The sequence below is a fragment of the Phytophthora infestans genome, genomic scaffold, assembly GCF_000142945.1.
Source record: "Phytophthora infestans T30-4 supercont1.21 genomic scaffold, whole genome shotgun sequence".
Taxonomy (NCBI): Eukaryota; Oomycota; class Peronosporomycetes; order Peronosporales; family Peronosporaceae; genus Phytophthora; species Phytophthora infestans.
In genome coordinates, this window is record NW_003303738.1 from 2,008,574 (window position 1) to 2,032,727 (window position 24,154).

The window sequence follows — 24,154 nt, forward strand, 5'->3', positions numbered from 1 at the left end:
AGTACGACGTCCGCGGCTGGTGCAGAGGGGATGACGTGCATGAAAAATTTCCTGGCAGTCTGGTTGCTTCTTCTCGGTAGCTCTGCGCTACTTGGTCGTCCGGTGCTCTGAGCTCTGGGCGGCAAATCGGTGAATGGTCTGGATTCGCCGTTCGCTGCGGTTTGGAAAATCCGGTTACGTTCTCCGTACGTAACGGAACATTTTTCCTTGCACGCAAATCGTTACAATCGTAATCGGATTTGCTTCTGTTCAGTTGCGTACAGTCGTGCACCTCCAATTCGACACCGGTATCAGTCGATACCCTGCCAGATTTTATGAATACGCGAATCGGATGCGCAATTACCTTTGCCCATCACCACCCTAGCAATTAACCTCAACGGTTTTCCCCTCCTCGCCGAGGGATGACACGCCGCATCGATCTGATTTTAAATTTTGGATCCGACGTCTTCATACCAACACACACTTTGATTTTTACCGCCAAAGACAATGGGACATCGCCCTTCCTCCTACATGTCCCACAAAAGCAGTCTTGCGAGAAGCACAAGTCAGATCCTGCATGCTCTCACTCCGAACTTGCTCGTTACCGTCCAGAGTATTCTTAAGCGGTCCGCGGAAGCTGCCGCCTTGCCGGACGCCTATCGCGATCGGAAGCGCTGTTGCGCGCCCGCGATTCGCGCGTCTGACGCCAAGATTATGCAGAAGATTGGCGTAAATTTTGTACTGAATTAACAAATAAAATATCAGTGCACTGGATTTGCGTTTGTTTTTAGCTTTACGTTGGGGCATCTGGAAAGAGTTTTAAAATAGTCGTGTAGCGCAAAAACGACTGCAAATTAGCTAATTCTGACCACATTTTTGAAATCTACACCCGAGTTTACCCCTCTTATCTAACTGCTACTAAATGATTTGGGTTGTTGAATTCTAATGACAGATGGCTACACTCTGGTCAATAAACTTTAACCTTTAAGGTAAAGGTCACCTTTGACTACAGATGGTGAAGCTTTTCTGTTGTATCGTTGGTGTCGCGGGAAGCGCGTTCTCCGTGGAAGTAAACGAAGGCAAAACCGTAGATGACTTGAAGGAAGCAATCAAGGCGAAGAAGACCAACGACTTCAAAGAGGTTGATGCAGACAAGCTACAGCTCTTCCTGGCGAAGAAGGGTGACGCGTGGCTGCGGGACAACGAAGACCTGGACACGTTGCTTCAGAGCGAAATCGCCTTTTCATCGTATTTGCACATGCGTGCGTCGTGGAAGCTAAGCAAGCCGACCCTTTTCGGGCCTGACGTTTCGTTAGGAGAGGGCGTAGTTCACGTGCTGGTGGTGGTTCCGGTGGGTGCTGGAGTTGGCGTAGGACAAGACGTCAGCATGGATGTTCCGGCTGCTGTACCGATGGGTCCCAACGTGAATCTGTCTTCGTGTGAAGATCTCCTCGCCTTTTTGGAAAACGACATGATTAACAAGGAAGCCATCGTGTCACGTCCTCATATTTTAGGAGCCGACAAGCTACAGTTTCGCTTGGTTGGAAGGGAAAAGGCGCTTATGAAGACAGCGAAGTGCTTCCTCAATATCATCGCGCGTAGTGGCACTGCAAGCACAGATCGCACGGAGCAGGTTGTGCCTGTTTGCTCTGGCATTTCTGGTTTGGGAAAAACGCGTATGCTCGAAGAAGGTGGCACAATTTTGCACGCGATGGGGCTGGATCCTGATCACGTTGTCCGTGTGATTGTTCCATACTACAACGGCTTTAGTCCCCAACCGGTCGAGGAAACGATGCCGATCGCGGCATCATTTTCGTGGCGGCTCTTGTATCGATTTTTCCTCGACAATAATTGTGCGCTTGCATTTGAAGAGTGGTTTAACTCGCGACTACCTCGAAATGGAGGTCGGTTGACATTGAGTAATGCCATCAAAGTCATCGATCGCAAGCTGCGTCGGCCAGTGCATGGCAAAGAGAAGCTGTACCTCTTTGTTGGCGTCGATGAATATCAGAAGATTGAAAAAGTAAATGCTCCTCGAAGTGACCCCGACTCGTCACTCCTCCGTGAACTAGTGCAAGCCATAGTTCTATACTTGTGCACGAAGTCGTCGAATCTGGTTGTGCTACCGATGTTTGCAGGGACAGATTTGGATGTGATTGCATCGGGTTCAATTGCGAATTCCTCGTTTTATGTGACGGAGCGGCTTCCCATGACTCTCTTGACCTTGGATCAAGTTTTCACCTTTGTGGAGAATGGTACAGATTTTGCTGGGCTCCTGCGACAGTCTCATATTCGTCGCTATTTGTTTATGCTTGGAGGTGTGCCACGATGGGTTGTCGAATACCTGTTGAAACTGAGGAGCTGCTCGCAAGGAGATGTCGTGTCATTAGAAAATATCAACAAATGTTTTTTTAAAGTCTGGACAAGTTTCGTGTATCCCTACTTGAGCTCACCCTTAGTAGATCTTTCAACGCTCGTTCGCTTGGCGGCCTTTGCTGTATCGGGCCTTACGGTTAACCCAATCAACACGATTGATGGCCGCTTGAAATGGTCAAGACTTCGAGATTCTTCGCTATGTTTGCTCAGTCCGCGCGAATCCACAACGTGTGATGTTCGAGTTCCGTATACGTTGTTGATTAATATTGGATCCACAAAGACACTGGCAACCAGAGCAGAACGGGACTTTGCGACGGCGTTGAACGACATGAGTGAAATGGTGGACTCAACAATGTTCGCCCTTCAACCGTGGCAGTCGTGGGAGATATTCGGTGCCTGTTTTTATGCAGTGAGAATCAATGCGTTGCTGGTGCTTGGACACTCGACCGCGACGCTGGGAGATCTTCTACCTGGCGCACGGATGTCCGATGAAACACGTCGCATTTCTGTGAAACTTGTTCCGTCAAGAGTGGTTCAGTGTGCGGAAGCCTTTGGTTCCTTAACCCCTCAACTCATTTCAAACAAATTCAATCAACAAGAAAAGTATAATTGGACGTCGAGTGGTTGCATTGCAGTGAACGGCGATGGCGAAGCGGGCGTCGACATTTTTTTTGCGCTGAATGATGCTGTGACTGACAACGTGGTGGTCTTTGTAGACCAGAGAAAGCGACAGTTCGGTAAATTTCAGCCATGTCACGCAAAGGAATATCTTGGCAAGCTGAGTGTTTGTCCAAAGTTTCTTGTGGCACGTGGTGCGCGTGTGGTGAGAGGGGTTTTGAATTGCGATTCCTTGTCGAATCTTGCGACGTATGATGTGCCGCATGACTGTTTCCTCTTGAGCCCAGACGAGAGTGAGCGGTTTTATGGAACACTGGCGTATCATCCAGCGTGTACGCCGTTCATCTCGGTCAACTCAGCGTGCAAAACAGCTCTCAAATCATTACTCCGAGGCACTTTGAAAGCTGTTGATGAAGCTGCCGAAGCCATCTTGACGAAGAGAAATGAACCCAGTGGAGGTTTCAGTAATTCCGAGGATGTGCGTTCTTTTATCAGATTTAAGCGGTTGAAAGTCGACTTTGATGACGAGTATGCGGAGTTTTCATCGTTAGTGACAAGAAAGCGAGGTGGTGACAGACTAAAGTCATGCTCCATCTGACAATACTACTAGTACCGTTGTAAGTCTGATTGAGCCTGCCTCAATTATTTCACTGCAATGTATTAGTCGGAAGGCTAATTCATGCAGTGAAAATAAAGTGGCAATATTTGAAGTTTTTTTTTTAATTTCTTAGCTTGTGATGAAAACTTACAAAATATATTTCTAGCATCGTCATAAATTATTTAAAGCCCCTGCTTCACAAAAATACTCAATCCTAGCTAAGCAAAACTGAGAGCCAACCACTGCTTGGTTGGTTGGCAAGTCCTTGGGATTGCATCCAGCTCACTCTTTCTCATTACCAATTCACCATGCCTTTGACAGCACCTTCAGCAACCAGCAGTGTATCTTGGAAATAGTGATGTGATGTTGCTCTTATCAAAACAATAACGTATTTGCCAATGTCAAATGTTTCCCTGCAAGTTCTGATTTCACAAATAAGCATGCAGATGTATTATCGCAAGGCCTGGATTGTCGGGTTTCGACAGCAGAGAGCCAATCACGACTAGATTGATGCTTGACGTGCGTAGTTGACGGGCTGGAGAAGGTGACAGCATTAATTGTTTTGACACAACACGCAGCGGTATTTCATGATGGTTTCCCCTTTTTCTCTCCACTAATTAACATTTTTAAAGAATGAGTGCGCTTCGTACCTCGTCTAATGACAAGTAAAGTAAGACCTCGGACAAAACACGTACAGATCAATGCACCAATGGTTCCATTCTTGAGTTGAGCGAGCAGTACATCAGCGATTTCAGCAAACGATTCTAGCAATAAACAAATGGATGCAGATTGAAATGAGAAATCGATGTTTTCAGGCCGAACTTGCCAAGGCGGGCTGAGCATAGCCTGCACTCATTCACGGCATCGCAGCTTCAGGCCTGGAAAGCGAGACATGGTCCCAGATCTTGTGAAGAGTGGTGTTGTTCTCGGCCCTCGCGCTCGGCAACATCGCCAATGGCGTCCACAAAAATGAGTGTTGGGATCGTCTTCACGTCATAGCGTGCACAGGTTCTGCACTACCTCACGCCGGAAACGGACTAGTCGTGAAGTAGAGTCCCACCACTGTCTTGTTCGCCAGCGCTTCCTGGGTAGACGTCTCACCGCGCCGCGAAACAAGTGTGCTACCCAAAAGTTTCTCTTGGAGCGTCATTTGCGAGTTTTACTTCTTCTTTGGAGGATTTGAGGGCGTTATTCTCCTACATGTATTGCACTTTGACTTCACATTTTGTAAGTTTGAGATGGGCAACTTGACGTAACATGCCGACGAAAATCGACGTCCTTTAGTTAAAATCCGACGAGGCCCAACCTAGCCCTTACCATTTGGATTGGCCAAATCATTTTGTCAAGACCGAGCGATTGGCTGTCTAATAAATAAAAATGGATGATTGGTGATTAAAACCAATATTAAAAAATTAAGTTGGGTCGGAGAATTGATGATATTCATCCATATTATGGAAGTTCCATTAAGCATTCTTTTAATTCAGTTGGCTCCGACATATCGGGTCGGAGGTGACCAGGGGTTAATGGTAACTCCAAAATCGGTGAAGTTAATATTGTGAAAATATCACCTGTAGACCAGTAAATATAAAAAATATCACCTAATATTTTCTTCTGAGACAATATGATATTATTAAATATCAACTTAATATTAGTTAGTACTATATAATTTTTTCAAAGATTGCGTAATCGGGATAAATTCACTAATCAGATGTCGTTAACGCTCGACTAGCTGAAGTATTGCTAATCAACCCTGAGGGAGGGACAATTGTGAGAGTGACGGCAAGGTTGGCGTCGTGTGTTGGCACTGCTGAGCGCATTAATCTAGCGCCAGTTTATTAGACGCACGATGTGGACGAGGAGATCGGTAGAGAACAAGAACAAATGTCTTGATTTCGCTCTATCAACGTTAAACAGCTGCAACCGTTTGCAGTTTTCCATCTCGATCGCCTTTGTCGGTGTCACAGTGAAATACCAGAGCAAATACTCGTCATTCTTAAAGCCTACTGCTTTTTTAGAACCTGATCGAAAAAGTTATTTGGCTCCGCTCGGTTTACAGAGGGTAAGGTGGCAAGAAACGTACTTAAGTTGGAAAATATCATAAAATATCATGTAGTATCTAATATTTTTCAGTTCTCCGAGTTATTATTAAAATATTATGTTAACTTTTGCAAAAATGAGTTAATATTAATATTTATTATCAAAAATAGTACTATTACTATCAAACATATCATAGGATATTTGGTTACCATTGGCCCCTGGAGGTGACACGCGGATATGCTAATACAATTTTCAAGATGTTGACATATCACATGCATAAAGTGATTTCTCCGACTTCTCCGACCGGTGTAATCATTTCAGTACACTAGACTCAATTTTCGCAGTCTACAATTTGCTTACTGTTATACAAAATCTCGAGCACTAAAGATGTCGACAACTGGCAGGCGGTGCAGCTCTAGCGAACTCGCTTCGTCGTTACAATACATGCAACAGCCTGAGGGAGGAGACGTATTAAGAGTAATTACTGCTGTAGTATTATAAACAAGTAGTAGTATACTAAATGAACAGAGCAGTAGATAGCATTCATCAATCCCACGCGTTATTTATTTATTTACTTAAGCACTTAAACTCAATAGCAACACGGCGCCAACATTCTTCTGTCTCTCAGCATGCGTACCTTTCTACTACTGCTCATGGCTACGTCCACCTTGGCACCGGTTCGAACGTGTATCTCCGTCTTACGCGGAGCTTCCAGCTGGAGCAGTGCCACGCTGATCCACAACTCAGCCTTCCTGACCTCGGGAGTCGCATCCTCCACCTCCATGATCTCCATCTTGGCCTCTTCCGCCTAAATGTAGTGCATGCAGCACCTGTACCAGATGACACAGCGGCAAAAGCAAGTCACAAGTCACAAGTCACCGCGTCACAAGTCACACCTCTCACCCCGTCCCAACAGCGACATCCATCCCAGCCGCCCCTGCAGCGCAAATCCCAGTCTCCAATCGACAGCGGCGGGAAGGAACGTGAGCCTCGAGTTGGTCTGTTGCTAGCGCGCGTGCTCTCGGCCCACACGGCCAAGCAACAGCCGAGCAACAAGACAGCAGAGGCCGAGAGGCACGCGCCGAAAAGACAACAATGGACAGAGGCACGTGCTGGAAGGGAAGAGGCAGCGACTCAAGGGCATCGAGTTTGGCGAGAGGTGTTGTAGTGATAGCGATGCAAATGGACTGACCGACTAACTCTGAATGACACTTCACAATTTACCTTTTTGAGCTCACTTGCCATAAAGTATGCTTTGGCTTTTCAAGAACTGACGATGGCGTTCAACAGGGAGGTTGACCAAGATGGAGACCTCGAGATGCGGTCTACACAGCCGGTCTTTGAGTACATCAAGCCTCCGCGATTGACAGACCTGGGACAACCAGCACTGGTCAAATTTATGCGCAATCGTCGACAGTATGAAGAGAGGGTCTGGGAGCGATGCCTAGCGACGGGTGAAGTGCACGAGAACGTGCTCGTTAGTATCAAGAACTCCATGGAACCAAGGATCCTCGAACACCTGGCGCACTACGAATTCGTACAACCGTGGAGGAAGTGACGGACAAGTGTCTACAGGAGGACATCAAGCGCCGTGCGGGCACTCGGATGAATGATCATGTCCCTGATGTGACCAAGCTTTTCGGTGATAACCTGAAAATGGACATGAAGGTGTCGGATATCCATGCACGCATTGCACAATATTTCATGGATTTTGACCGGCTAGTGGATGGACATGGACTAGGGACATGGGTTGGTCGGGGACCAGCGACAGATGCTGCAGGCCGTGAACGCATGAAGGCTCGCTGCAAGTTACTGGTCTCGAACTTGTTCCCGACGGTGTTGCGGGTGGATATCGAGCGCCTCATTGCCGTGACGCACCAGCACGCTAAGCAAGATGATGTGGCGTTGTACGAGCTGATCGTCGTCCGAGCCAAGAGCCAGCAACATTTCCACACCATGCAAACCGAGTTGAAGCGTGATGATGCCCCAAGGGGCAAATCTACTGGAGGTAAGACTGGAGGAGCGAAGTAGCCCAGTAGGGCTGTTGGTAAGGCCGTACGTACGAAAGTGGAATCGAAGGCACCTCCCAACCCGCCTCGAACGGGATGTTTGATCTGCAAGGGGCCCCATTGGGCAAAGGACTGCCCGACTGGTACTGACGAACAGAAGCAAGATATCCAGCGCGAGGTGCAGGCTCGTAAGGCGCTAAGAGATGAACGCGTCAAGGCTGTACGGGTAGTACGGGCTGGAGAAGGCCGGCGTGCGTGCATTAACGGAGTTTTGGATGTGCCGTTCTGTCCCGATACTGGAGCGGACAGCAACATCATTTCGAGAGCCCTGGTCGACGAGCTTCAGGGTGTCGGAAGCACGCTAAAGCTGCAGGCATTGAAGCCTGTAGTGCAGGTGCAAGTAGCTGGTGGCGCTCGCGTGAGTTGTCGCGATGCTGTCATTTTGGATCTGCGTATCGAAACAGCAGCCGGACCTTTGCACCTCGCTGATGTACCGTGTCTTGTCATGGAGGGCCATGAAGACGAGTTTTTACTGGGACGCAAAACTATGCAAGACATTGGCATCGACATCGACAGGCTATTTGACCAACTTGCAAGTGGTCATGTCGGTGACGCAGATGAAGACGATGTTACCAGCGATAGCCCTCAAGTGGCTTTCTCGGTGGATGGTGATGAAGTCTATGGCTACTTGAACATAATGGTTGATGTTGCCGGAGCTGCTGGTTTTGCGACAGAGTTGTTGGAGGACCTACGCAAGCTGGTGTTTGAGTATGCCGATGTATGGCGTATTCGTATTGGGGCTGATCCACCTGCAGACGTAGAGCCATTGAAAGTGAGGCTCCGAGAGGGGGCTCAGCCGTATCGCAGCGGGACAAGGAAGTATCCACCGGCGCAGCGAAAGTTCCTACGGGAGTTTGTGTCAGAATTGGAGCGTCATGGATTGGTTCGGCGTAACAACACCAGTCGGTGGGCGTGCCCAGCATTGCCGGTATAGAAGCCACAAACCGATAAAATTTCGCTGCACTGTAGACTATCGACCGACAAACAAATGCACCGTGCCGTTAGACGGAGCAACGCCGAATCTAACCTCAGCGACACAGAGTGTGATGGGGGCGTACGGGTTCGGCCTCTTTGATCTCTTTAAAAGCTTCTGGCAACTCCCACTTCACCGTGACAGCCAAGAACTTTTCAGTTTTGTTACTGAAGATGGGGTGTTCACACCGATGCGGGTACCGCAAGGTGCAAGCGATTCCGCAATGCATTTCCAGCTGCAAATGCAGCTCTGCTTTCAAGCGATGATGTATCGCAGCATTCTCGTATGGATTGATGATCTGCTATTATTCGCTCGTGGTGCCGAGGAATATCTAACTTACCTGCGATCTTTCTTTAAGGTGGTTCACGAAAGGCGGCTGAAGCTGAACGCCAAGAAATGTGTGTTGTTCGACACCAAGGTGGTATGGTGTGGCAAGGTGATTGACGGTACAGGCGCCAAGCACTCACCCGATCGCCTCGCACCACTGACGAGCATGGCGCTACCGCCGACTGCTGCAGCGCTCCAGCAGTTCCGATGTGCAGCGAATTGGCTGCGGGAATCAATGGTGGACTATGCCCGAGTTGTTGATCCGCTTCAATCGAAGCTAGAAGCAGTGATGGCTCAACGGGGTCGGCGCAAGGCGCAGCTAACTGGTGTCGAACTCACCTGGCCAGCGGATGATAAGGCAGCTTTTCGTGCGGTGATCGGTTTGTTGACGACTTCGGCCAAGTTGTTTTTCCCGGACCCAGATGCAGTTGTGTGCATGTTCAGCGATGCTTCCCTGGGCGGTTGGGCCGTCGTCGTTAGCCAGGTCCGCAATTGGATCGCAGGGCTACCGGTGACGGAGCAAGCACACGAACTACTCGTTTGCTGGGGTGGGCTTTTTACTGGGGCTCAAGGTAATTGGTTTATCGTGGAGAAGGAAGCATACCCTGTTGTTCAGGCCTGTGGTGATCTCGCTTATCTTCTTGAGCGTGAGAAAGGTGTGCAGATTTATTGCGACCATCCAAACTTGATTCACATCTTTTCCCCCGATAAGACGGTCAAGCCACATCTTCGCGGCAAGCTGCAGCGGTGGGCACTCCACATTGTGGGAGTCCGCTTCACCATCGAACATATCAAAGGCGAAGATAATGTTTGGGCCGACTGATATCGAGATGGGGCCAAGCTAGTGCAGTGCAGTTCCAGGGCACCTACCGCATGCTGTTAAACGTGTGGTGGCCTGCGTGGTTAAGAAGAACGAGGAGGACTATGCTAATGCAACCGCGGATGACGTCACTGATGGCGAGACCAGGGAGACGGTTAAGGACAAGCCGTGTATGATTAATCCCTTCGATCTCTCAGCTGCTTACTGGCATGTCCCTATGCAAGCCGGTGCTGTTGGTTTGGCCAAGAGAGTGACAACTAGACGCACACAGCCGATTTCGCTGCTGCGGCCGTTGCAGGACGGTAGATTGGTGTGGCCATCCGAAGGTGCAATTCGGGATCAACAGCGACGCCACCGTTCCAGTGCACCGGCGGCTGCAGATGAAGACGGTCTCATTCGAGTCGACGAAAACCTCTGGGTCCCCAAGCAGGCCCGCGAGCTGTTACAACGTTTGTTGGTTGTGGCTCACTGTGGACCTCAGGGCCACAGGGGTAGCGACGTTATGCAAGCCGCGCTTGCCGAACGCTTTGAAATTGCTAATGCAAGGGCGCTGATTGACCGTTTCCTGAGAGAGTGTCTGTTGTGCAAGCATGTGAAAGGCGGGAAACTTCTGATGCGCCCTTGGGGGCCTACATCTACAGCAAGTAAGCGCAACGAGTGTCTTCACATGGACTATCTACAACTAGGCGAATCCTACGGCGCAAGCCGATACGTACTCGTGCTCAAGGATGAGCTTACGCACTATTGCGAGTTGATCGCTGCTGATGCGGCGAACAGTGCCACAGCAGTCTAGGCTGTGTTGGACTGGTACAAGCGATTCGGGTTACCTGAGGCCTGGGTATCTGATAATGGATCGCACTTCAAGGCGTCAGTGATGGAAGAGCTTGCAGGTCGTTTGAAGGCCATACAGAAGTTTGTTCCGGTCTACACGCCGTGGATCAACGGTACCGTTGAGCGTGTAAACCGCGACATTCTTCAGGTTTTACGCGTCATGCTTCTGGAGCTACATCTAGACACGCGCAATTGGGTTCATCTTTTGCCGGTGATCCAGGCTAATCTTAATCACTCGGCGGTGGCATCATTGGGCGGACATGCTCCCGTTGAGCTGTTCACGGGCCTGCCAGCACCTTCTCTGCTGGATACTGTTGCAACTCCTTCGAATGGGTCCTACAGGATGCTACCAGTCGATTTAACTAAGGTTGCTCCTCAACTTGCCCAGCTGAGAGAGCACCTCCACGAGCTTCATGGTGACGTCGTTGACCGTAAGGAGCGTCGTCAATTGCGCGATATCGCGCGAGGGAAAGGCCAAGAGTGCAACTTCAACGAGGGCGATTTCGTGTTGTGGTCCAGGGTGGACACTCGCATGCGGGGTGGTAAACTGTTAGTTCGTTGGGTGGGCCCGTTCCGCGTTGTCCGTGCCCTCTCGCATTCATTCATGATCGCCCACCTGCTCACGGGTGATGAGTACGAGGTACATGGCTCACGCCTCAAGCATTACTGCGACCCGGAACTAGGCAGTACCGCTGAAATTCGCGAGCACGTTGCCGTGCAGGGCATTGTGCTAGGCGTGCGGGACATCATTGGCCACCGTTATGACACGACTGCGAAGGAATGGCAGCTTCACGTTGCCTGGCGCGGCCTTGAGGACTCAGAGAATTCGTGGGAGCCATTTTTGGCAATGTATGCAGACGTTCCAGTCCTGGTGACAACGTATGTTGAATCGGTGAACACTACTGAGCTGACAGCGATGCTCTAACCATCAATTTCAACCTGGCCCTGTCACATGTCACATTTTTAACAAGTCATGGCGATATGGCTACTTTACGTCTTCCAGATTTTCCAGTTTTCTGACATTTTTTCAAGATTTCCAGTTTTTTCATTTACCGTGGTCTTCTTGGGGGCAGTGTAGTGCATGCAGCACCTGTACCAGATGACACAGCGGCAAAAGCAAGTCACAAGTCACAAGTCACCGCGTCACACCTGTCACCCCGTCCCAACAGCGACATCCATCCCAGCCGCCCCTGCAGCGCAAATCCCAGTCTCCAATCGACAGCGGCGGGAAGGAACGTGAGCCTCGAGTTGGTCTGTTGCTAGCGCGCGTGCTCTCGGCCCACACGGCCAAGCAGCAGCCGAGCAACAAGACAGCAGAGGCCGAGAGGCACGCGCCGACAAGACAACAATGGACAGAGGCACGTGCTGGAAGGGAAGAGGCAGCGACTCAAGGGCATCGAGTTTGGCGAGAGGTGTTGTAGTGATAGCGATGCAAATGGACTGACCGACTAACTCTGAATGACACTTCACAATTTACATTTTTGAGCTCACTTGCCATACTAAACCATCTACTCTTTAATCGCGTCGATCTCCGTCGCAGCCACGATCACGATCTGTGCGGGTAGCTCAGCAATACACGCGAGGTGCAGACGCGCAGTAGAAGCAGCGACATCACCTGCATCGAACCCGTTCCGTTCACTTAGACCATCGTGTGCAACCCCACGGCCAGGTCCAGGTCGCGACACCGCCACGAGATATCCGGCTGGCGCACCACATCCAACCGCTCCACCGCGTTCCATACGCCACCACGAATACACCCGAACAACCCCACCGTGCTGCAGATCCGTATACCGGACCACTAGCGCCATATCTCACTCGCCACACTACTGCCCAGCACACCTGCACGTTGGCCCTCACGCATGTCGAACATCGGCCCGCTCAATGGCGCGTCCGTGAGTTTCCGCGTCCACGGACCAGAATGCCGACCACACGGCAGCGCTGTCAAACAATGCGCCGTCCACGTCCAGCTCGACCATCGCCAGCAGTGCCTTCCTCACCTTCCCGGCTCTCCACATCATCCACCCGCTGCCGCCGCCCCGCTGTTACCGTTGCTGCATGTGTCCGCCACCCGCACGCCGCCCTTTCGCGGACGTCGCCACCCTTGCTCACCACCTCATTCACTCTGCTCCCTCACGCCTCTTCCACTCTAGCTCGCCGCCGTCGCCACCATTGCCGCCACTCCACTCGCTCGCCGTCCGAACGATCTCTCCATCTTTCTCCCTAACTTAAAGGAAAAGTGCAATTTTAAAAAATTAATGCACAAATTTTAACAAGTACATGTAGTATTTTTGTTTAAACCACGTTTTATGTTACGGTCGGAGGTTGTCGGAGGTCGGAGATTTTATGTTATGTCAGAAGACGGATGTATAAAAAGATAGAATGTATGAACATTATAAAAATTATTAAACAAATAAATATGGAAGTGAACGATAGAGTTGAAAAGAAGTAAAGTTGGGATAGGTAATAAAGAAAAAAATATTAATTTAGTAAATTAATAATGGAAATGGTTAAAAATGGTTTGAAAATGTATATGAGAAAATTTACATGAAAAAACATGTAGGGTAAAAGATCTATTGAAGGACAAGAGTTAGGTCTACTAGACCTTAAACCGAGTTGGTCGGTGCACAAACAGAATCTAAGTATTATAGAGAAAGGCGCACGACAATTGTCAAAGACTGACCTCTTTTCCAGATGCATAGCTATTCATCAATGAAGCAGCAAACCATCAGAGAGCTAGCCAAGGCGACGCAAGTTTGCCCGAATCGTCGGATTGATCTACATAGTAGAAAGATAATATATCGGAGAAAAAACTTCAGATTTGGAAAGCGCTGAGTACATTTGTAGCTTCTCAGTACGTCATGATCTATTTATAAAGCTGAACTCTTCTGCCACTCATTTGGCGCCAGTGCGCTGTCATTTTGGCGCCATCGCCTACATCCACTCCATTTACAGCGCTTTCAAGCTCGCTTAAGCTCCATACAGATCCAGATTGTGAGCCATTCATCTAACGCACGCAGCTTTTCTGTACATGTGCTTCTTGGAAGCTCATTTATCAATCTACCATCTCACAAGATGCCCAGAGCTCGAGCTCAAAGCGTACCCGCGAGCTGAAGGAAGAAGTAGTCGAGCATGGCGTTGCTCGGCTGACTCAACTCGACGAAGCCCGCCAGCCTAAACGTGCAAGGTGTGCACGTGATGCAGCCAACGACGACAACGACCCCGGAGACTCAATGTCGCCCGTGCTCGATCGGTTCGTGCTGACAGGAGAGAGACCATCATGCAAACGACAAACTTCTCAGAAGAAGAGGTCAACAGGCTCTGGCGGGTGGTGGGGGAGTTCGCTATGCTTCATTGAAATGTCGGTCGCGGCAAGAAGTGCAAGCACGGCGGAAAGACACCCTGTTCATGATGTTAACTGCACTAAAACACTGTGGCAAGTCGGATGTTTTCGCCAGCGTATTTCAAAATATTCCGCCCACACTCCCAAAACTGATAGTGAAGTTTACCGAGATGATCTCGCCGTTCTTGTACGAGCACTTCGTCGGCGACGTCAATGCAAAGTGCTGCATGCGCTAGCTAGTCACTGGGAACACGTTTTCAAATGTTCCTTGCGCGCGGTACGCGACGGACGTGACCTTCCAGCAGGCCAATATCCCTTACGGCCTCTGTGAAGGTCGCAGCATCTATTACAGCAGAAAACACAAGCTGCATGGCTACAAAGTAGACGTTTCCGTGTTGCCGACGGGCAAAGCAATCAACTGCACCAAGCATTACTCGGGGCATGTGTCGGATATCAAGCTATTCCGCAAAAATCAGTGCTTCCACTCCCAGAATATACAGAAGTCCGAAGTGGAGAAGCGTCTACACGACGCGGGTCCTCTCGTGGCCAAGTTGGGCGTTACCCACCGACAAGGGATACCAGGGACTGTTATTGCATTTCCGTGCGATAACCCCGCACAAAAAACAGCCAGGTGAGACGCTTTCGATCGAGGAGAGCGACAAAATCGCACACGATCCGTTCTTGTGGAAATTTGTTTTGGTCGTCTAACCACACTCTGGTCTGTGTGCCCTAACAAGTATCGCGGGCCTGAATCCAGATGCGACACCTTGTTTAAGACGTGCGTCGCTCTCACAAACATCCATGTGCACTTAAATCTGCTTAGGGTTGGGGATTTCGACTCTTACCGCGACTATCTTGGCCGCTTACTATCGATTGGTGAAGAGATGGCCTCTAAGCGCAAGACTTCTCAAAAGCGCTACCGTAGTCGTCGAGACCAGCGCCTCCGGAGCATGTTCCGTGTTCGCCACGAGCTGGAAGAGCCACTATCAATGTGCCATGCAGCTCCAGCGACAGTGATGAGACACTGCTTGGTCACTGAGAGCCATCAAAGCTGCACCTGTAGGAAACGAGGGTCAGTATTACAAATGCATTAGCTGTATACGGGTTCTGGCTCTGGCTTAAGTTGTATGATGCTCAATTGCCAAAAGCGGACTAACATCGGAAATTCCTCATTCTGTTTGAATTGAATTTGCCCTCGCAATTCTTCTTTATATATTACGATAGTACAGCACACATTTAACTGTGGCTGTTATAACGATAAGAGCTTATCAACTGGGATTGAAATCTAGTGATGGGTAAAAATGTATAGGAGGGCATTTCCTGCCACCTTCGCCCCGCTTCTAACCTTCTAGTCGGTCCGTCTGTCTGTAAATCGATCCGTCGTTTTCCTTTCTTGAGGCCTCTTCCTACCTTTTCATATGGCTACACCTGGCATATTTAATACAGAATTCTCCCATCCTACCGACCGCGCCTATCTTTCTGACTCGACCTAACTATGCCAAAATTACCAAAATAGCAAAAACGCCGTACAATTAACTCACGCCTGATTGGGCGATATTTTCCTGACTTATTTTCATTCAAAACACAAAATTGGTTTCCTAGCGACGGCGAGGCGAGGACAAAGTGCGCTGGTTGTATAATAGCAGCAGGGTAGTTTTAGATGTTTTTACGGGCGTGGGGCTCCCTGCCCTACTATATATTCAAGAGAGACCTCTCAGGATACAGTCTGAGGCTTGCCCCGAGACTCCACAGTTGTATGGGGGTTGGTAGCGATAGCAATCAGGCTGGGGTAAGTGGGACGGGGGGTCTTCAACCATGCATGCGCATATGGTCCTAGACCCACCGCGAGTGCCCACGCTCCAAAAGCAGGTGACGCGTGCTCAAACCGAAGCTGCAGCCACATGCGGAAGAGTCTTTACGGTCCCGCAATTGAGAGGTGCTCTTAACGTGTGAGCACCCACATCAAAACACATTTTGCGAGAGCTCTTCTGGCGGGGCGGAAAGGAATGCATCAGTCCGTCTCACAAGAGCACGGAACCCAAGACCAAGAACAAGGACAGCAAGAGATCAAGACAAAAAAACACTTTAAGAGCATGAGTGAGCCCCGCACCTGTATACTTACATAACATAGCATCAGAATAGACAGTTTTAGAGAATTTTCGGAGCTGTGTGAGTCCCGTAAGGAACTGGGTTGTTTTTGGACACCCTGTGCATACTGCTGACATGACCTGAAGGGCGGTATCAAAGAGACCTGGGCAGCCACTCAACAGGACTGAGGCAACAGCGAATCCGGTTACGCATAACACCCCAACTGCTTCAGAGGTGGCGGCCGTTGTGATCGACACAAACTCAGCGGAGCATCGGGATATTATCCTACAAACGACAGAAGGTTTCAAGCGCATCTCTGAGACGAGCGTTACCTACGACCCGCGCAGTACCCTATACTCTTTCCGTTTGAGGAGAATGGCTGGACTTACGATATCCCGTACGTTAATAATCCCGTCGATCGCCACAGTGACCCGCAAACAATGTCCATTCGGGAATATGAGGCGTATCTGCTTTACGACCGGACGGTTAGTAATTCTCTGATCCTGTGCGGTGGGCGACTAAAGCGGCACACTGCGTTGACCAATGTGCCAATGCGAACTAAACGCCTGCGCTTCATAAAAAAGAACCAACTCCTGTATCAATAGGAAACCCTCCAGGGACTTATGGACGCGTTGCGTGGCGAGTCCGTTGAAATCCACAGAATAGCGGCTGACGACGAGGCAGCCATACGTAGGACTCGGCGTGGGAATATACGGAGCAGGAGTCGGCGGACCCAGATGCGGGTGAGCTTGGATGCAAGATCATCATATCCTCGAAGTTTACAGGTGGTCCTCGCTACATGTACCACCGCTTCTTGGATACCATGGCTATCGTCCGTCAAACAGGCGCCCCGACCCTGTTCATTACGATGACATGCAACCCGAACTGGTCTGAGATCAAGGAAAACTTACGCCATGGGGAGAAGGCATCCGACCGACCGGACAATGTGGATCGCGTGTTCATGGAAAAACTAAAAGCTCTTAACAAGGATCTCGATGAGGGCATGCTGGGGTTTCAAGCCGCTCGAGTCCATGTAGTGGAATATTAGAAGCGTGGTCTTCCATAAGCCCACATACTGCTTATCCTACGTCCGAAGGACGAATCCACTACTATGGGGACGTCGATAAGCTGGCGTCCGCGGAGCTCCCGGATAAAGAGAAGTACCCCGAGCTGTATGATACGGTGACTTCTAATATGCTGCATGGACCCTGTGGTCAACAGAGCTCAAAATGCCCGTGTACGAAGAACGGAAGGTGTTCCAAGAAGTTTCCAAAGGCGCTCGCGAGCGAATCGGTGATGACCCCCGACAAACACCCCGCATACAAGCGTGGTCGCCGTCGGGATGAAATTTTGTGCCATAAGGGGAACGTATGGGACAATGTGACCATCAATAAATGGGTGGTCCCGTACAATCCGATCCTGTCGCAGAAGTACAGCTGCCACAGCAACGTCGAGGTTTGTGTCACGACCAAGGCCTCTACAAGTACGTCTACAAGGGCTCGGACATGACTATTGGAGGCGAAGAGATTCGGGCGAACGAATTTTTCAGTACCGGCTGGAGGTATATTTCTCCGGTCGAAGCTTGCATGCGACTATTCGGGCATCCAGCACAAGAATCAACACATTTTGTTGTGACGCTACCTATCCATTTGGAAGGATTGAGCATGATTGCTTATCGGGACCAAGCCCCCCCCCACCCCCAGCTCCACAAATTGATTAACCGCGGGAACATATCAACGCTGACGGAGTTTTTAAAGCTTTGCGCGTGCAATCCAGAAGCTGCGGCTAATCTACTGTACAAGGATGTGCCGCGGAAGTACAGGTGGACGGAACACAAAATAAAAGAAGTACGTTGCCTCTGGGACGCTTAATATACGTTTCTCCGCAGGACCCGGAACGCTTCTACTTGTGGCTTCTTCTGTGTAACCGACGCTCGCCTAAGCCCTTAGCGGATCTTCGAACGGCTGATGGTACTGAGCATCCTACATATCAGCAAGCAACGTTGGCGCTTGGGTATTTGGAAAATGACGACGAGTGGATACATTGCTTACGCGAATCCGCCGAGGTCAAGATGCCGTACCAGCTACGCCAACGCTTCGGCATCATTTTGGTCTACTCGATGTCTGGTAATGCCAAAGATCTATGGGACATGTTCAAGAAGGAAATGTCAGAGGATTACGCACGAAGCATTGAGGAAAGAGACACAGACCTGCATAGTGTACGCGAAGATGAGGCGCGTCTTCGAATGGCGGAGTACAAGGCATTTGCTGATTACTTTGCTTCAAACCAAAAGTCCCTCGAGACGACCCAAATACAGCGTCGGTTGATGTTGTCCAGCAAGAGATCGACGCCTACCCCAAAACGAGCTGGAGCATGTTGCGGAGCAGGCGGACCACTTGAACAGCAATCAGAGGGATATATTTGATCAAGTTCTTGCTGCTGTGAGCAGGCCGGTTGGAGGGGAGAATCTATTCTTTTTCGATGGTCCGGGTGGAACAGGAAAGACGTTTCTACTCGAGCAAATTTTCGCTCACGTTCGGATGCAACTTAAGGTTGCCATCGCGGTTGCATCGAGTGGGATCGCAGCTACTCTGTTAACTGGCGGTCATACCGCGCATGCGACGTTTCAGATTCCCCTCATGCTTACAGAGACGTCGACTTGCAGCCTTTCATGGCAGAGCCAGAAGGCCGAATTGATTTGTAGCGCGAGCTTGATCAATTGGGACGAAGCGCCGATGCTGAACCAAGCTTGCTTTGAGGCTGTTTACTGGTCGCTTCGAGATATTATGAAGAACAAGGTGGAGTCGTTCGGCGGAAAGGTAATGATGTTCAGCGGTGATCACCGTCCAATTCTACCTGTACGAAAGGATGCTACGCGTGCGGAGACAATTCGAGATTTTTTAAGTCTTCCTCGCTATGGGAGTATTTGCGTCAAGTGCGCTGACCGAGAACATGCGTGTCCGCACCGCCCCAGACGCGGCCAGTGCGGCTGAGCAAGCGGAATTCTCTCGTGTTTTACTTCAAATTGGGGACATTATCCGGTCAGCCATGAGATCGGTGATGGCGACGTATGCCTCTCACTCGACATGTGTATCATTCCAGAACGACGGGTACAACAAATGACCTCTGATGAAGAAGACGTGGGTATGGGGCCTCCCCCAAGTTTCAGGTTACTCCCTCCGGTGGATGAAGAACACGAGCGAGACTTGAACGAAGTTGAAGAAGACCGACGCGTCCGCAACGTCAGTGCACTCATAGATGCGGTGTATCCGGGCATTGATACTGAGAATTTACCCGATAAATACTTCGTTGAGCGAGCCAAACTAGCCCCCACAAATGCAAGTGTTCGGCGTATCAACGAAATGGTTGCGTAACGGCTGTCAGGTGAAACGAAGGGGTATCTCTCGGTGGACAGCCTCGAAGGGGTCGCGAATGCAAATATGTTTGAGCAGGAGATCTTGAACTCTCTAAAGTTCTCCGGTATCCCTCCGCACGGGATCGTTCTGAAGGTTGGAGCACCTATCATCATGATTAGAAACCTGAATAGCGACGCAGGACTTTGCAACGGAACGCAGCTTCGGGTCCTGTCACTGCGCGAGAGAAATATCGAGGCCAGCATTATGTCCGCGCCGTCCAAGGGTAAGAAGGTGTTCATTCCTCGGATCGTCTATATATAGTGAGGACGATGACAAGAAGTTCCCGTTCAAACTCAAGCGTAAGTGGTTCCCAGTGGCTCCAGCGTTTGCCATGACTATCAATAAGGCCCAAGGACAATCGATCCACCACGTTGGTATCTACTTGGAATCGCCGGGCTTCGCACATGAGCAGCGTTATGTGGCGTTGTCGAGAGTGACTTCAAGGGAGGCGATCAAGATTGCTGTGGATCCAGAGGCCATCGATGAGGACGTAAACGTACACACCAGCAATATTGTGTACAGAGAGATCTTTGGAACGCGGACTTGGTAGGGCACGTAATACATTTAGCTTTGGTTTCCTTTAATTCGCCGCAGCGCAGCTGGGGCGGCCAGCCCACACTACACCAACCGCCAATGCCCTAGCGTCCGCGGAGCGGGCGCCCAGAGCGCTGCTTACCGCCACCTAGCCTTGTATTGTGTGTGTGTGTGTCTGTGTGTCTGTCTGTCTGTCCGTCAATCCGTCCGTCGCACTCCCTGTCCTCCTGCTTTGATCTGCGGCTACACTTGGCCTGGCTAATACAGATTCGTTTCATCTTACCGACCGCGCCTATCTTTCTGACTCGACCTAGCTATGCGAAAATTACAAATATATCCAAAAACGTCACACAATTAGCTCACACCCTGATTGAGCAATACCTGCCGACCTGCGACACTGACTGGATCTGTCGCACGATCAGACCGCCTCTCGCCTTCGCGATTAAACGTGAGGTAAACATTTCTGCCGATCACGAAACGCATCGATTGGAAGCATACACATAAGCGCTTAGTGCTGACAATTTGATATTTACATTTAGCTACGCAAAACCTGTCCTATGTACATCAAATCGGGCTCACTAACCAGCGTTTTTGTAGGGACTTTGCGAATATGCTTCTTACTTTACTTTACCTGGCACTCACCACTGCCACCGTGCAATGAAAGCGCACGGCTCCACAGTCATTGCGCTATCTGCTCCCGTGCACCGCACCCGACGAATGCATGCGCGCACAGTTGATAATTGTTTTTAGTAACTTTTACTGCATGTAAAGTATGTATTTGTTTGGAAATCTGATTATATTATTATTAAAGCGATGCAAAAAAGTAATATAATAATATTTTTTAACATTTTGCTTCATAATAAATATTAGTCTTATATTACCGTGCTATTAGCTAATCTTTTGACGCATAAATGGTTAAAACAAAATATTTGTTAGCTTACTCACAGTTTGCAAAATGGTGTGCCCTATAAAACCGAGCCTTTTGGCGGGAAAGTGTTTGTACTTTCGGGACATTTCCGCCAGATTTTTCCGTAAAGAATGGAACACCCGTCGAGACAATTGGCGCTTGTCTTAAGGCGTCTAGCCTGTGGCTGTTCTTACGGAAAACATGCGAGTGCGCACAGCTGATACGGCGGACACTGCTGAGTAAATTGCTGGGTTCTCCGAGCTCCTGCCGCAAGTCGGGGAGGGGAGACATAAAGTAACCCCTTCTCTAGGAAGCGTTACATGAAGATCCCGCGCGATATGCTGATTGAGATCCACCTGTGCCAGAGGACGAGGACCAGGAATTCGTCCTGGCGTTATTCCAAAAGGCATGGATCGAATTATTGACGAGATGTATGGCGAGATTAAAACCCTGGAGGTTGCTACCGACGCGTTTTTCGCAAACCGTACGATCCTCACGACCACGAACGCAATAGTGCACCGCATCAATTAAGCTGTGACCGACCGATTAACTGGACAGGCGGGGGAATACATGTCGTCCGACTCTGTACAAGACGACGGTGACGGCAGTTTCTTTGAGCAGGAGGTACTCCACTCGATACATATCAGTGGGATGCCTCCCCATAAGCTGACCCGCAAGGTTGGAATGCCTATCATGATGATGCGGATCCTAAATCCAGATCTAGGGTTGTGGAACGGAGCACGGTTTCGAATCGTGACTCTCAAGCCACATGCCATCCATGCTACAATCATGACAGGTGAGCAACAAGGGCAACATGTGTTGATTCCCCGCATTGCTTTCATCAGTGACGGAGACTTTTGGAGCTTTCCGTTTCACTTGAGACGCAAGCAGTTTCCTGTACAACCGGCCTTTGCGATGAACATTAACAATGCCCCAACGTTGTTAACCTCACCTGTCTCCCGATCGCCGCGAATGTCTGGTTACAACGTTGAAGAACCACGAGCACATCCTAATTGCTAATGGTAACGCACTGCCACCACCAGCCTACAGCTCAGTATGCGATGTCGACACACAGGGGCATGACCCAAATAAACAGCGTGCCCGACGCGTCACTTCGGGCTGCTACGGGCTTTGTTGAGAGCAGGACTGATCGTCTTTTTAGACAGTCCATGGGCATCGCCGATCGTGGTTGTGATGATTAAGAGCGGGCTTGACATCCGGCTCTGTATTGATTACAAGATGGTGAATACTATCACCGCAATCATTAAGTATGAAATGCCGCTAGTCGACGATCGGTTGGCTCGAATGTTACCTATGGTTTTTCTCGTTGGATGCTGCTAGCGGCCTCTCGGCGGTCATGATGACCCTGCGAGTGCGTAAAGTGTAGGCGTTTGTCCGCGCACTCGGACACTTCGAGTGGTTACGCATGCCCTTCGGTTTAAAGAGCGTGCCGATGATCTAGCAGCGCATGATTGACAGCGCGCTTTGGGGGTTCGATCAATTAAAAGGAGGTTGGTTTGAATACTCGGAGACGACGCGTTTAGCTGAAGAACAGGCCAAGGAGCGTCGTGGGCCAAACACCGAGGGTTCATTTCAAACGAAATTCGCGCCAGACCGCGAAGCACCGGTGGAGGCCGACCCTGTATTACAACTCGTCAGCAGTCCCTTTGCTGACATGTATACGAACGGGGAACCCGACACATCATCGCTAGTACCTGGGTTTGGTCGACGATCGTTTGTGGATAGTATTTGCTTTGGTGGCGAGGACTTCGATAGCTGTCTGGCCACGCTGGACCGACTGCTGGCAAGATTTGCACAGTGTCAGATCAGCTTTAGAGCATCTTCTGCCAACCCAAAGTGAACTTTCTGTCGCATAAGATTTCGCCGGAAGGTATCAGACCTGATCCGAAGAAGCTTGCGGCCATTACCGAGCTTTCGTTTCCAGAAGGGCATGCAGTCGTTTCTTGGAGCGGTTAATTACTACAGCCGCTTCATTCAAGACTTCGCGGTCTACGGTGGGGCGCTGTACCTGCTCAAAGATGAAGACTTTGTCGCTGAAGACGGCCTTTCAGTGGCACGTCGTTCCTTCGAAAAATTAAAGGCGAGTGTTTCACCCTGAGGCACTTCGATCGTTCGAAGGAAGTTCACGTCATGCTCTTCATGAATGAATGGACGCTTATGCAAGAACACAAAGACAAGTTACACCCCATACGATGACTCGGTCGTGTGCTCAATGAATCCGATATGAACTACCATCCTGCTTAGAAGGAGGTTTTGGCGATACTGTTGCTGTTGAAGATATGTTACGTCCAGCTGACAGGAAATACGCTACATGTCTATACTCGAATCTCGACGTTAGAATGAGTGCATAAAGCAACGTCTCTCTTCGGACGCGCGGTCCAGTTCGCCGTGCACTTGAAGGTACAGCGCGTGAAGGAGAAGGAAGTTGCCTTCGCGCAACTTCTGCAGTCAAGCATTACGAGTTTCGTCGCCTTGGAGACTCATTTGCGCCGGTGGCACCACCAAGCAAAGACTCACCGACTATACAAATCAACCCGGCGCTGCTTTACGCCAGGCTTCCCCGTAATTATTGTGGAATCGTCATGTCTTTTGACGGACCATCGAAGACGGAGAAGTACGGCGACTATGGGAGCTGTTCATGGGTGCTAAGGAGCCTATCTGAGTGAAAGATAGTGATCGCTGCAAACGCTTACCTCTCGGCCACCACGGTGAATGAGGCATAGTACACAGGAATGCTAAACAGCGTCAAGGCTGCTATTGCGTACGGTGCCGAGGATTTGGATATCGCTGGTGACTCAAGGCTCGCGATTTAACAATCACTAGGGGTGATCGTGTGCAGGAAGGAAATTTTGCTAGCGCTGCTGAATACTCACAAGGAACTCGCAGCCAAGCTTCGATCAGTGAAATATCTTCACGTTGTACGAGAATACAACGCTGCTGCGGATTCGTTAGCCACTGAAGCGCTGGAATCAAAGGTCAGTCGGGTCATCTGGACTGAAACTCGCAAGTCGGAATTGGCGTCGCTGAATGACATCCAGGAAATGATGTACGAGCCGGATGAAGACTCGGTAGATGTTTTGTCACGTGGAGCAGAGCGTCAAGTAAATGTACTGTCAGGCCTCGAGTTTTAAAGTGGAAAACCTTCGAAAATTTCCTGGTTGATTACAGCTCACCAGAGTACGATTATGATAATATAGCAGTGATGACTAGGCGACAGACG

At 49.8% G+C, this 24,154-nt stretch overlaps 2 protein-coding genes across 2 annotated transcripts; one reads left to right on the forward strand and one right to left on the reverse strand.

Annotated features, from left to right (window-relative positions):
* Nucleotides 1-991: 991 nt before the first annotated feature.
* On the forward strand, nt 992-3,571 carry PITG_12028 (Crinkler (CRN) family protein; the record flags this gene model as incomplete). The annotated part of the gene is made up of 1 exon (XM_002901421.1): nt 992-3,571. The coding sequence occupies one exon, from the start codon at nt 992-994 to the stop codon at nt 3,569-3,571; it is 2,580 nt and encodes an 859-aa protein (XP_002901467.1).
* Nucleotides 3,572-12,136: 8,565 nt separating this feature from the next.
* On the reverse strand, nt 12,137-12,436 carry PITG_12031 (uncharacterized protein; the record flags this gene model as incomplete). Its single annotated transcript, XM_002901422.1, has 1 exon — nt 12,137-12,436. One exon carries the CDS (start codon nt 12,434-12,436, stop codon nt 12,137-12,139), a length of 300 nt encoding a protein of 99 aa, XP_002901468.1.
* Between the last annotated feature and the right edge of the window lie 11,718 nt (nt 12,437-24,154).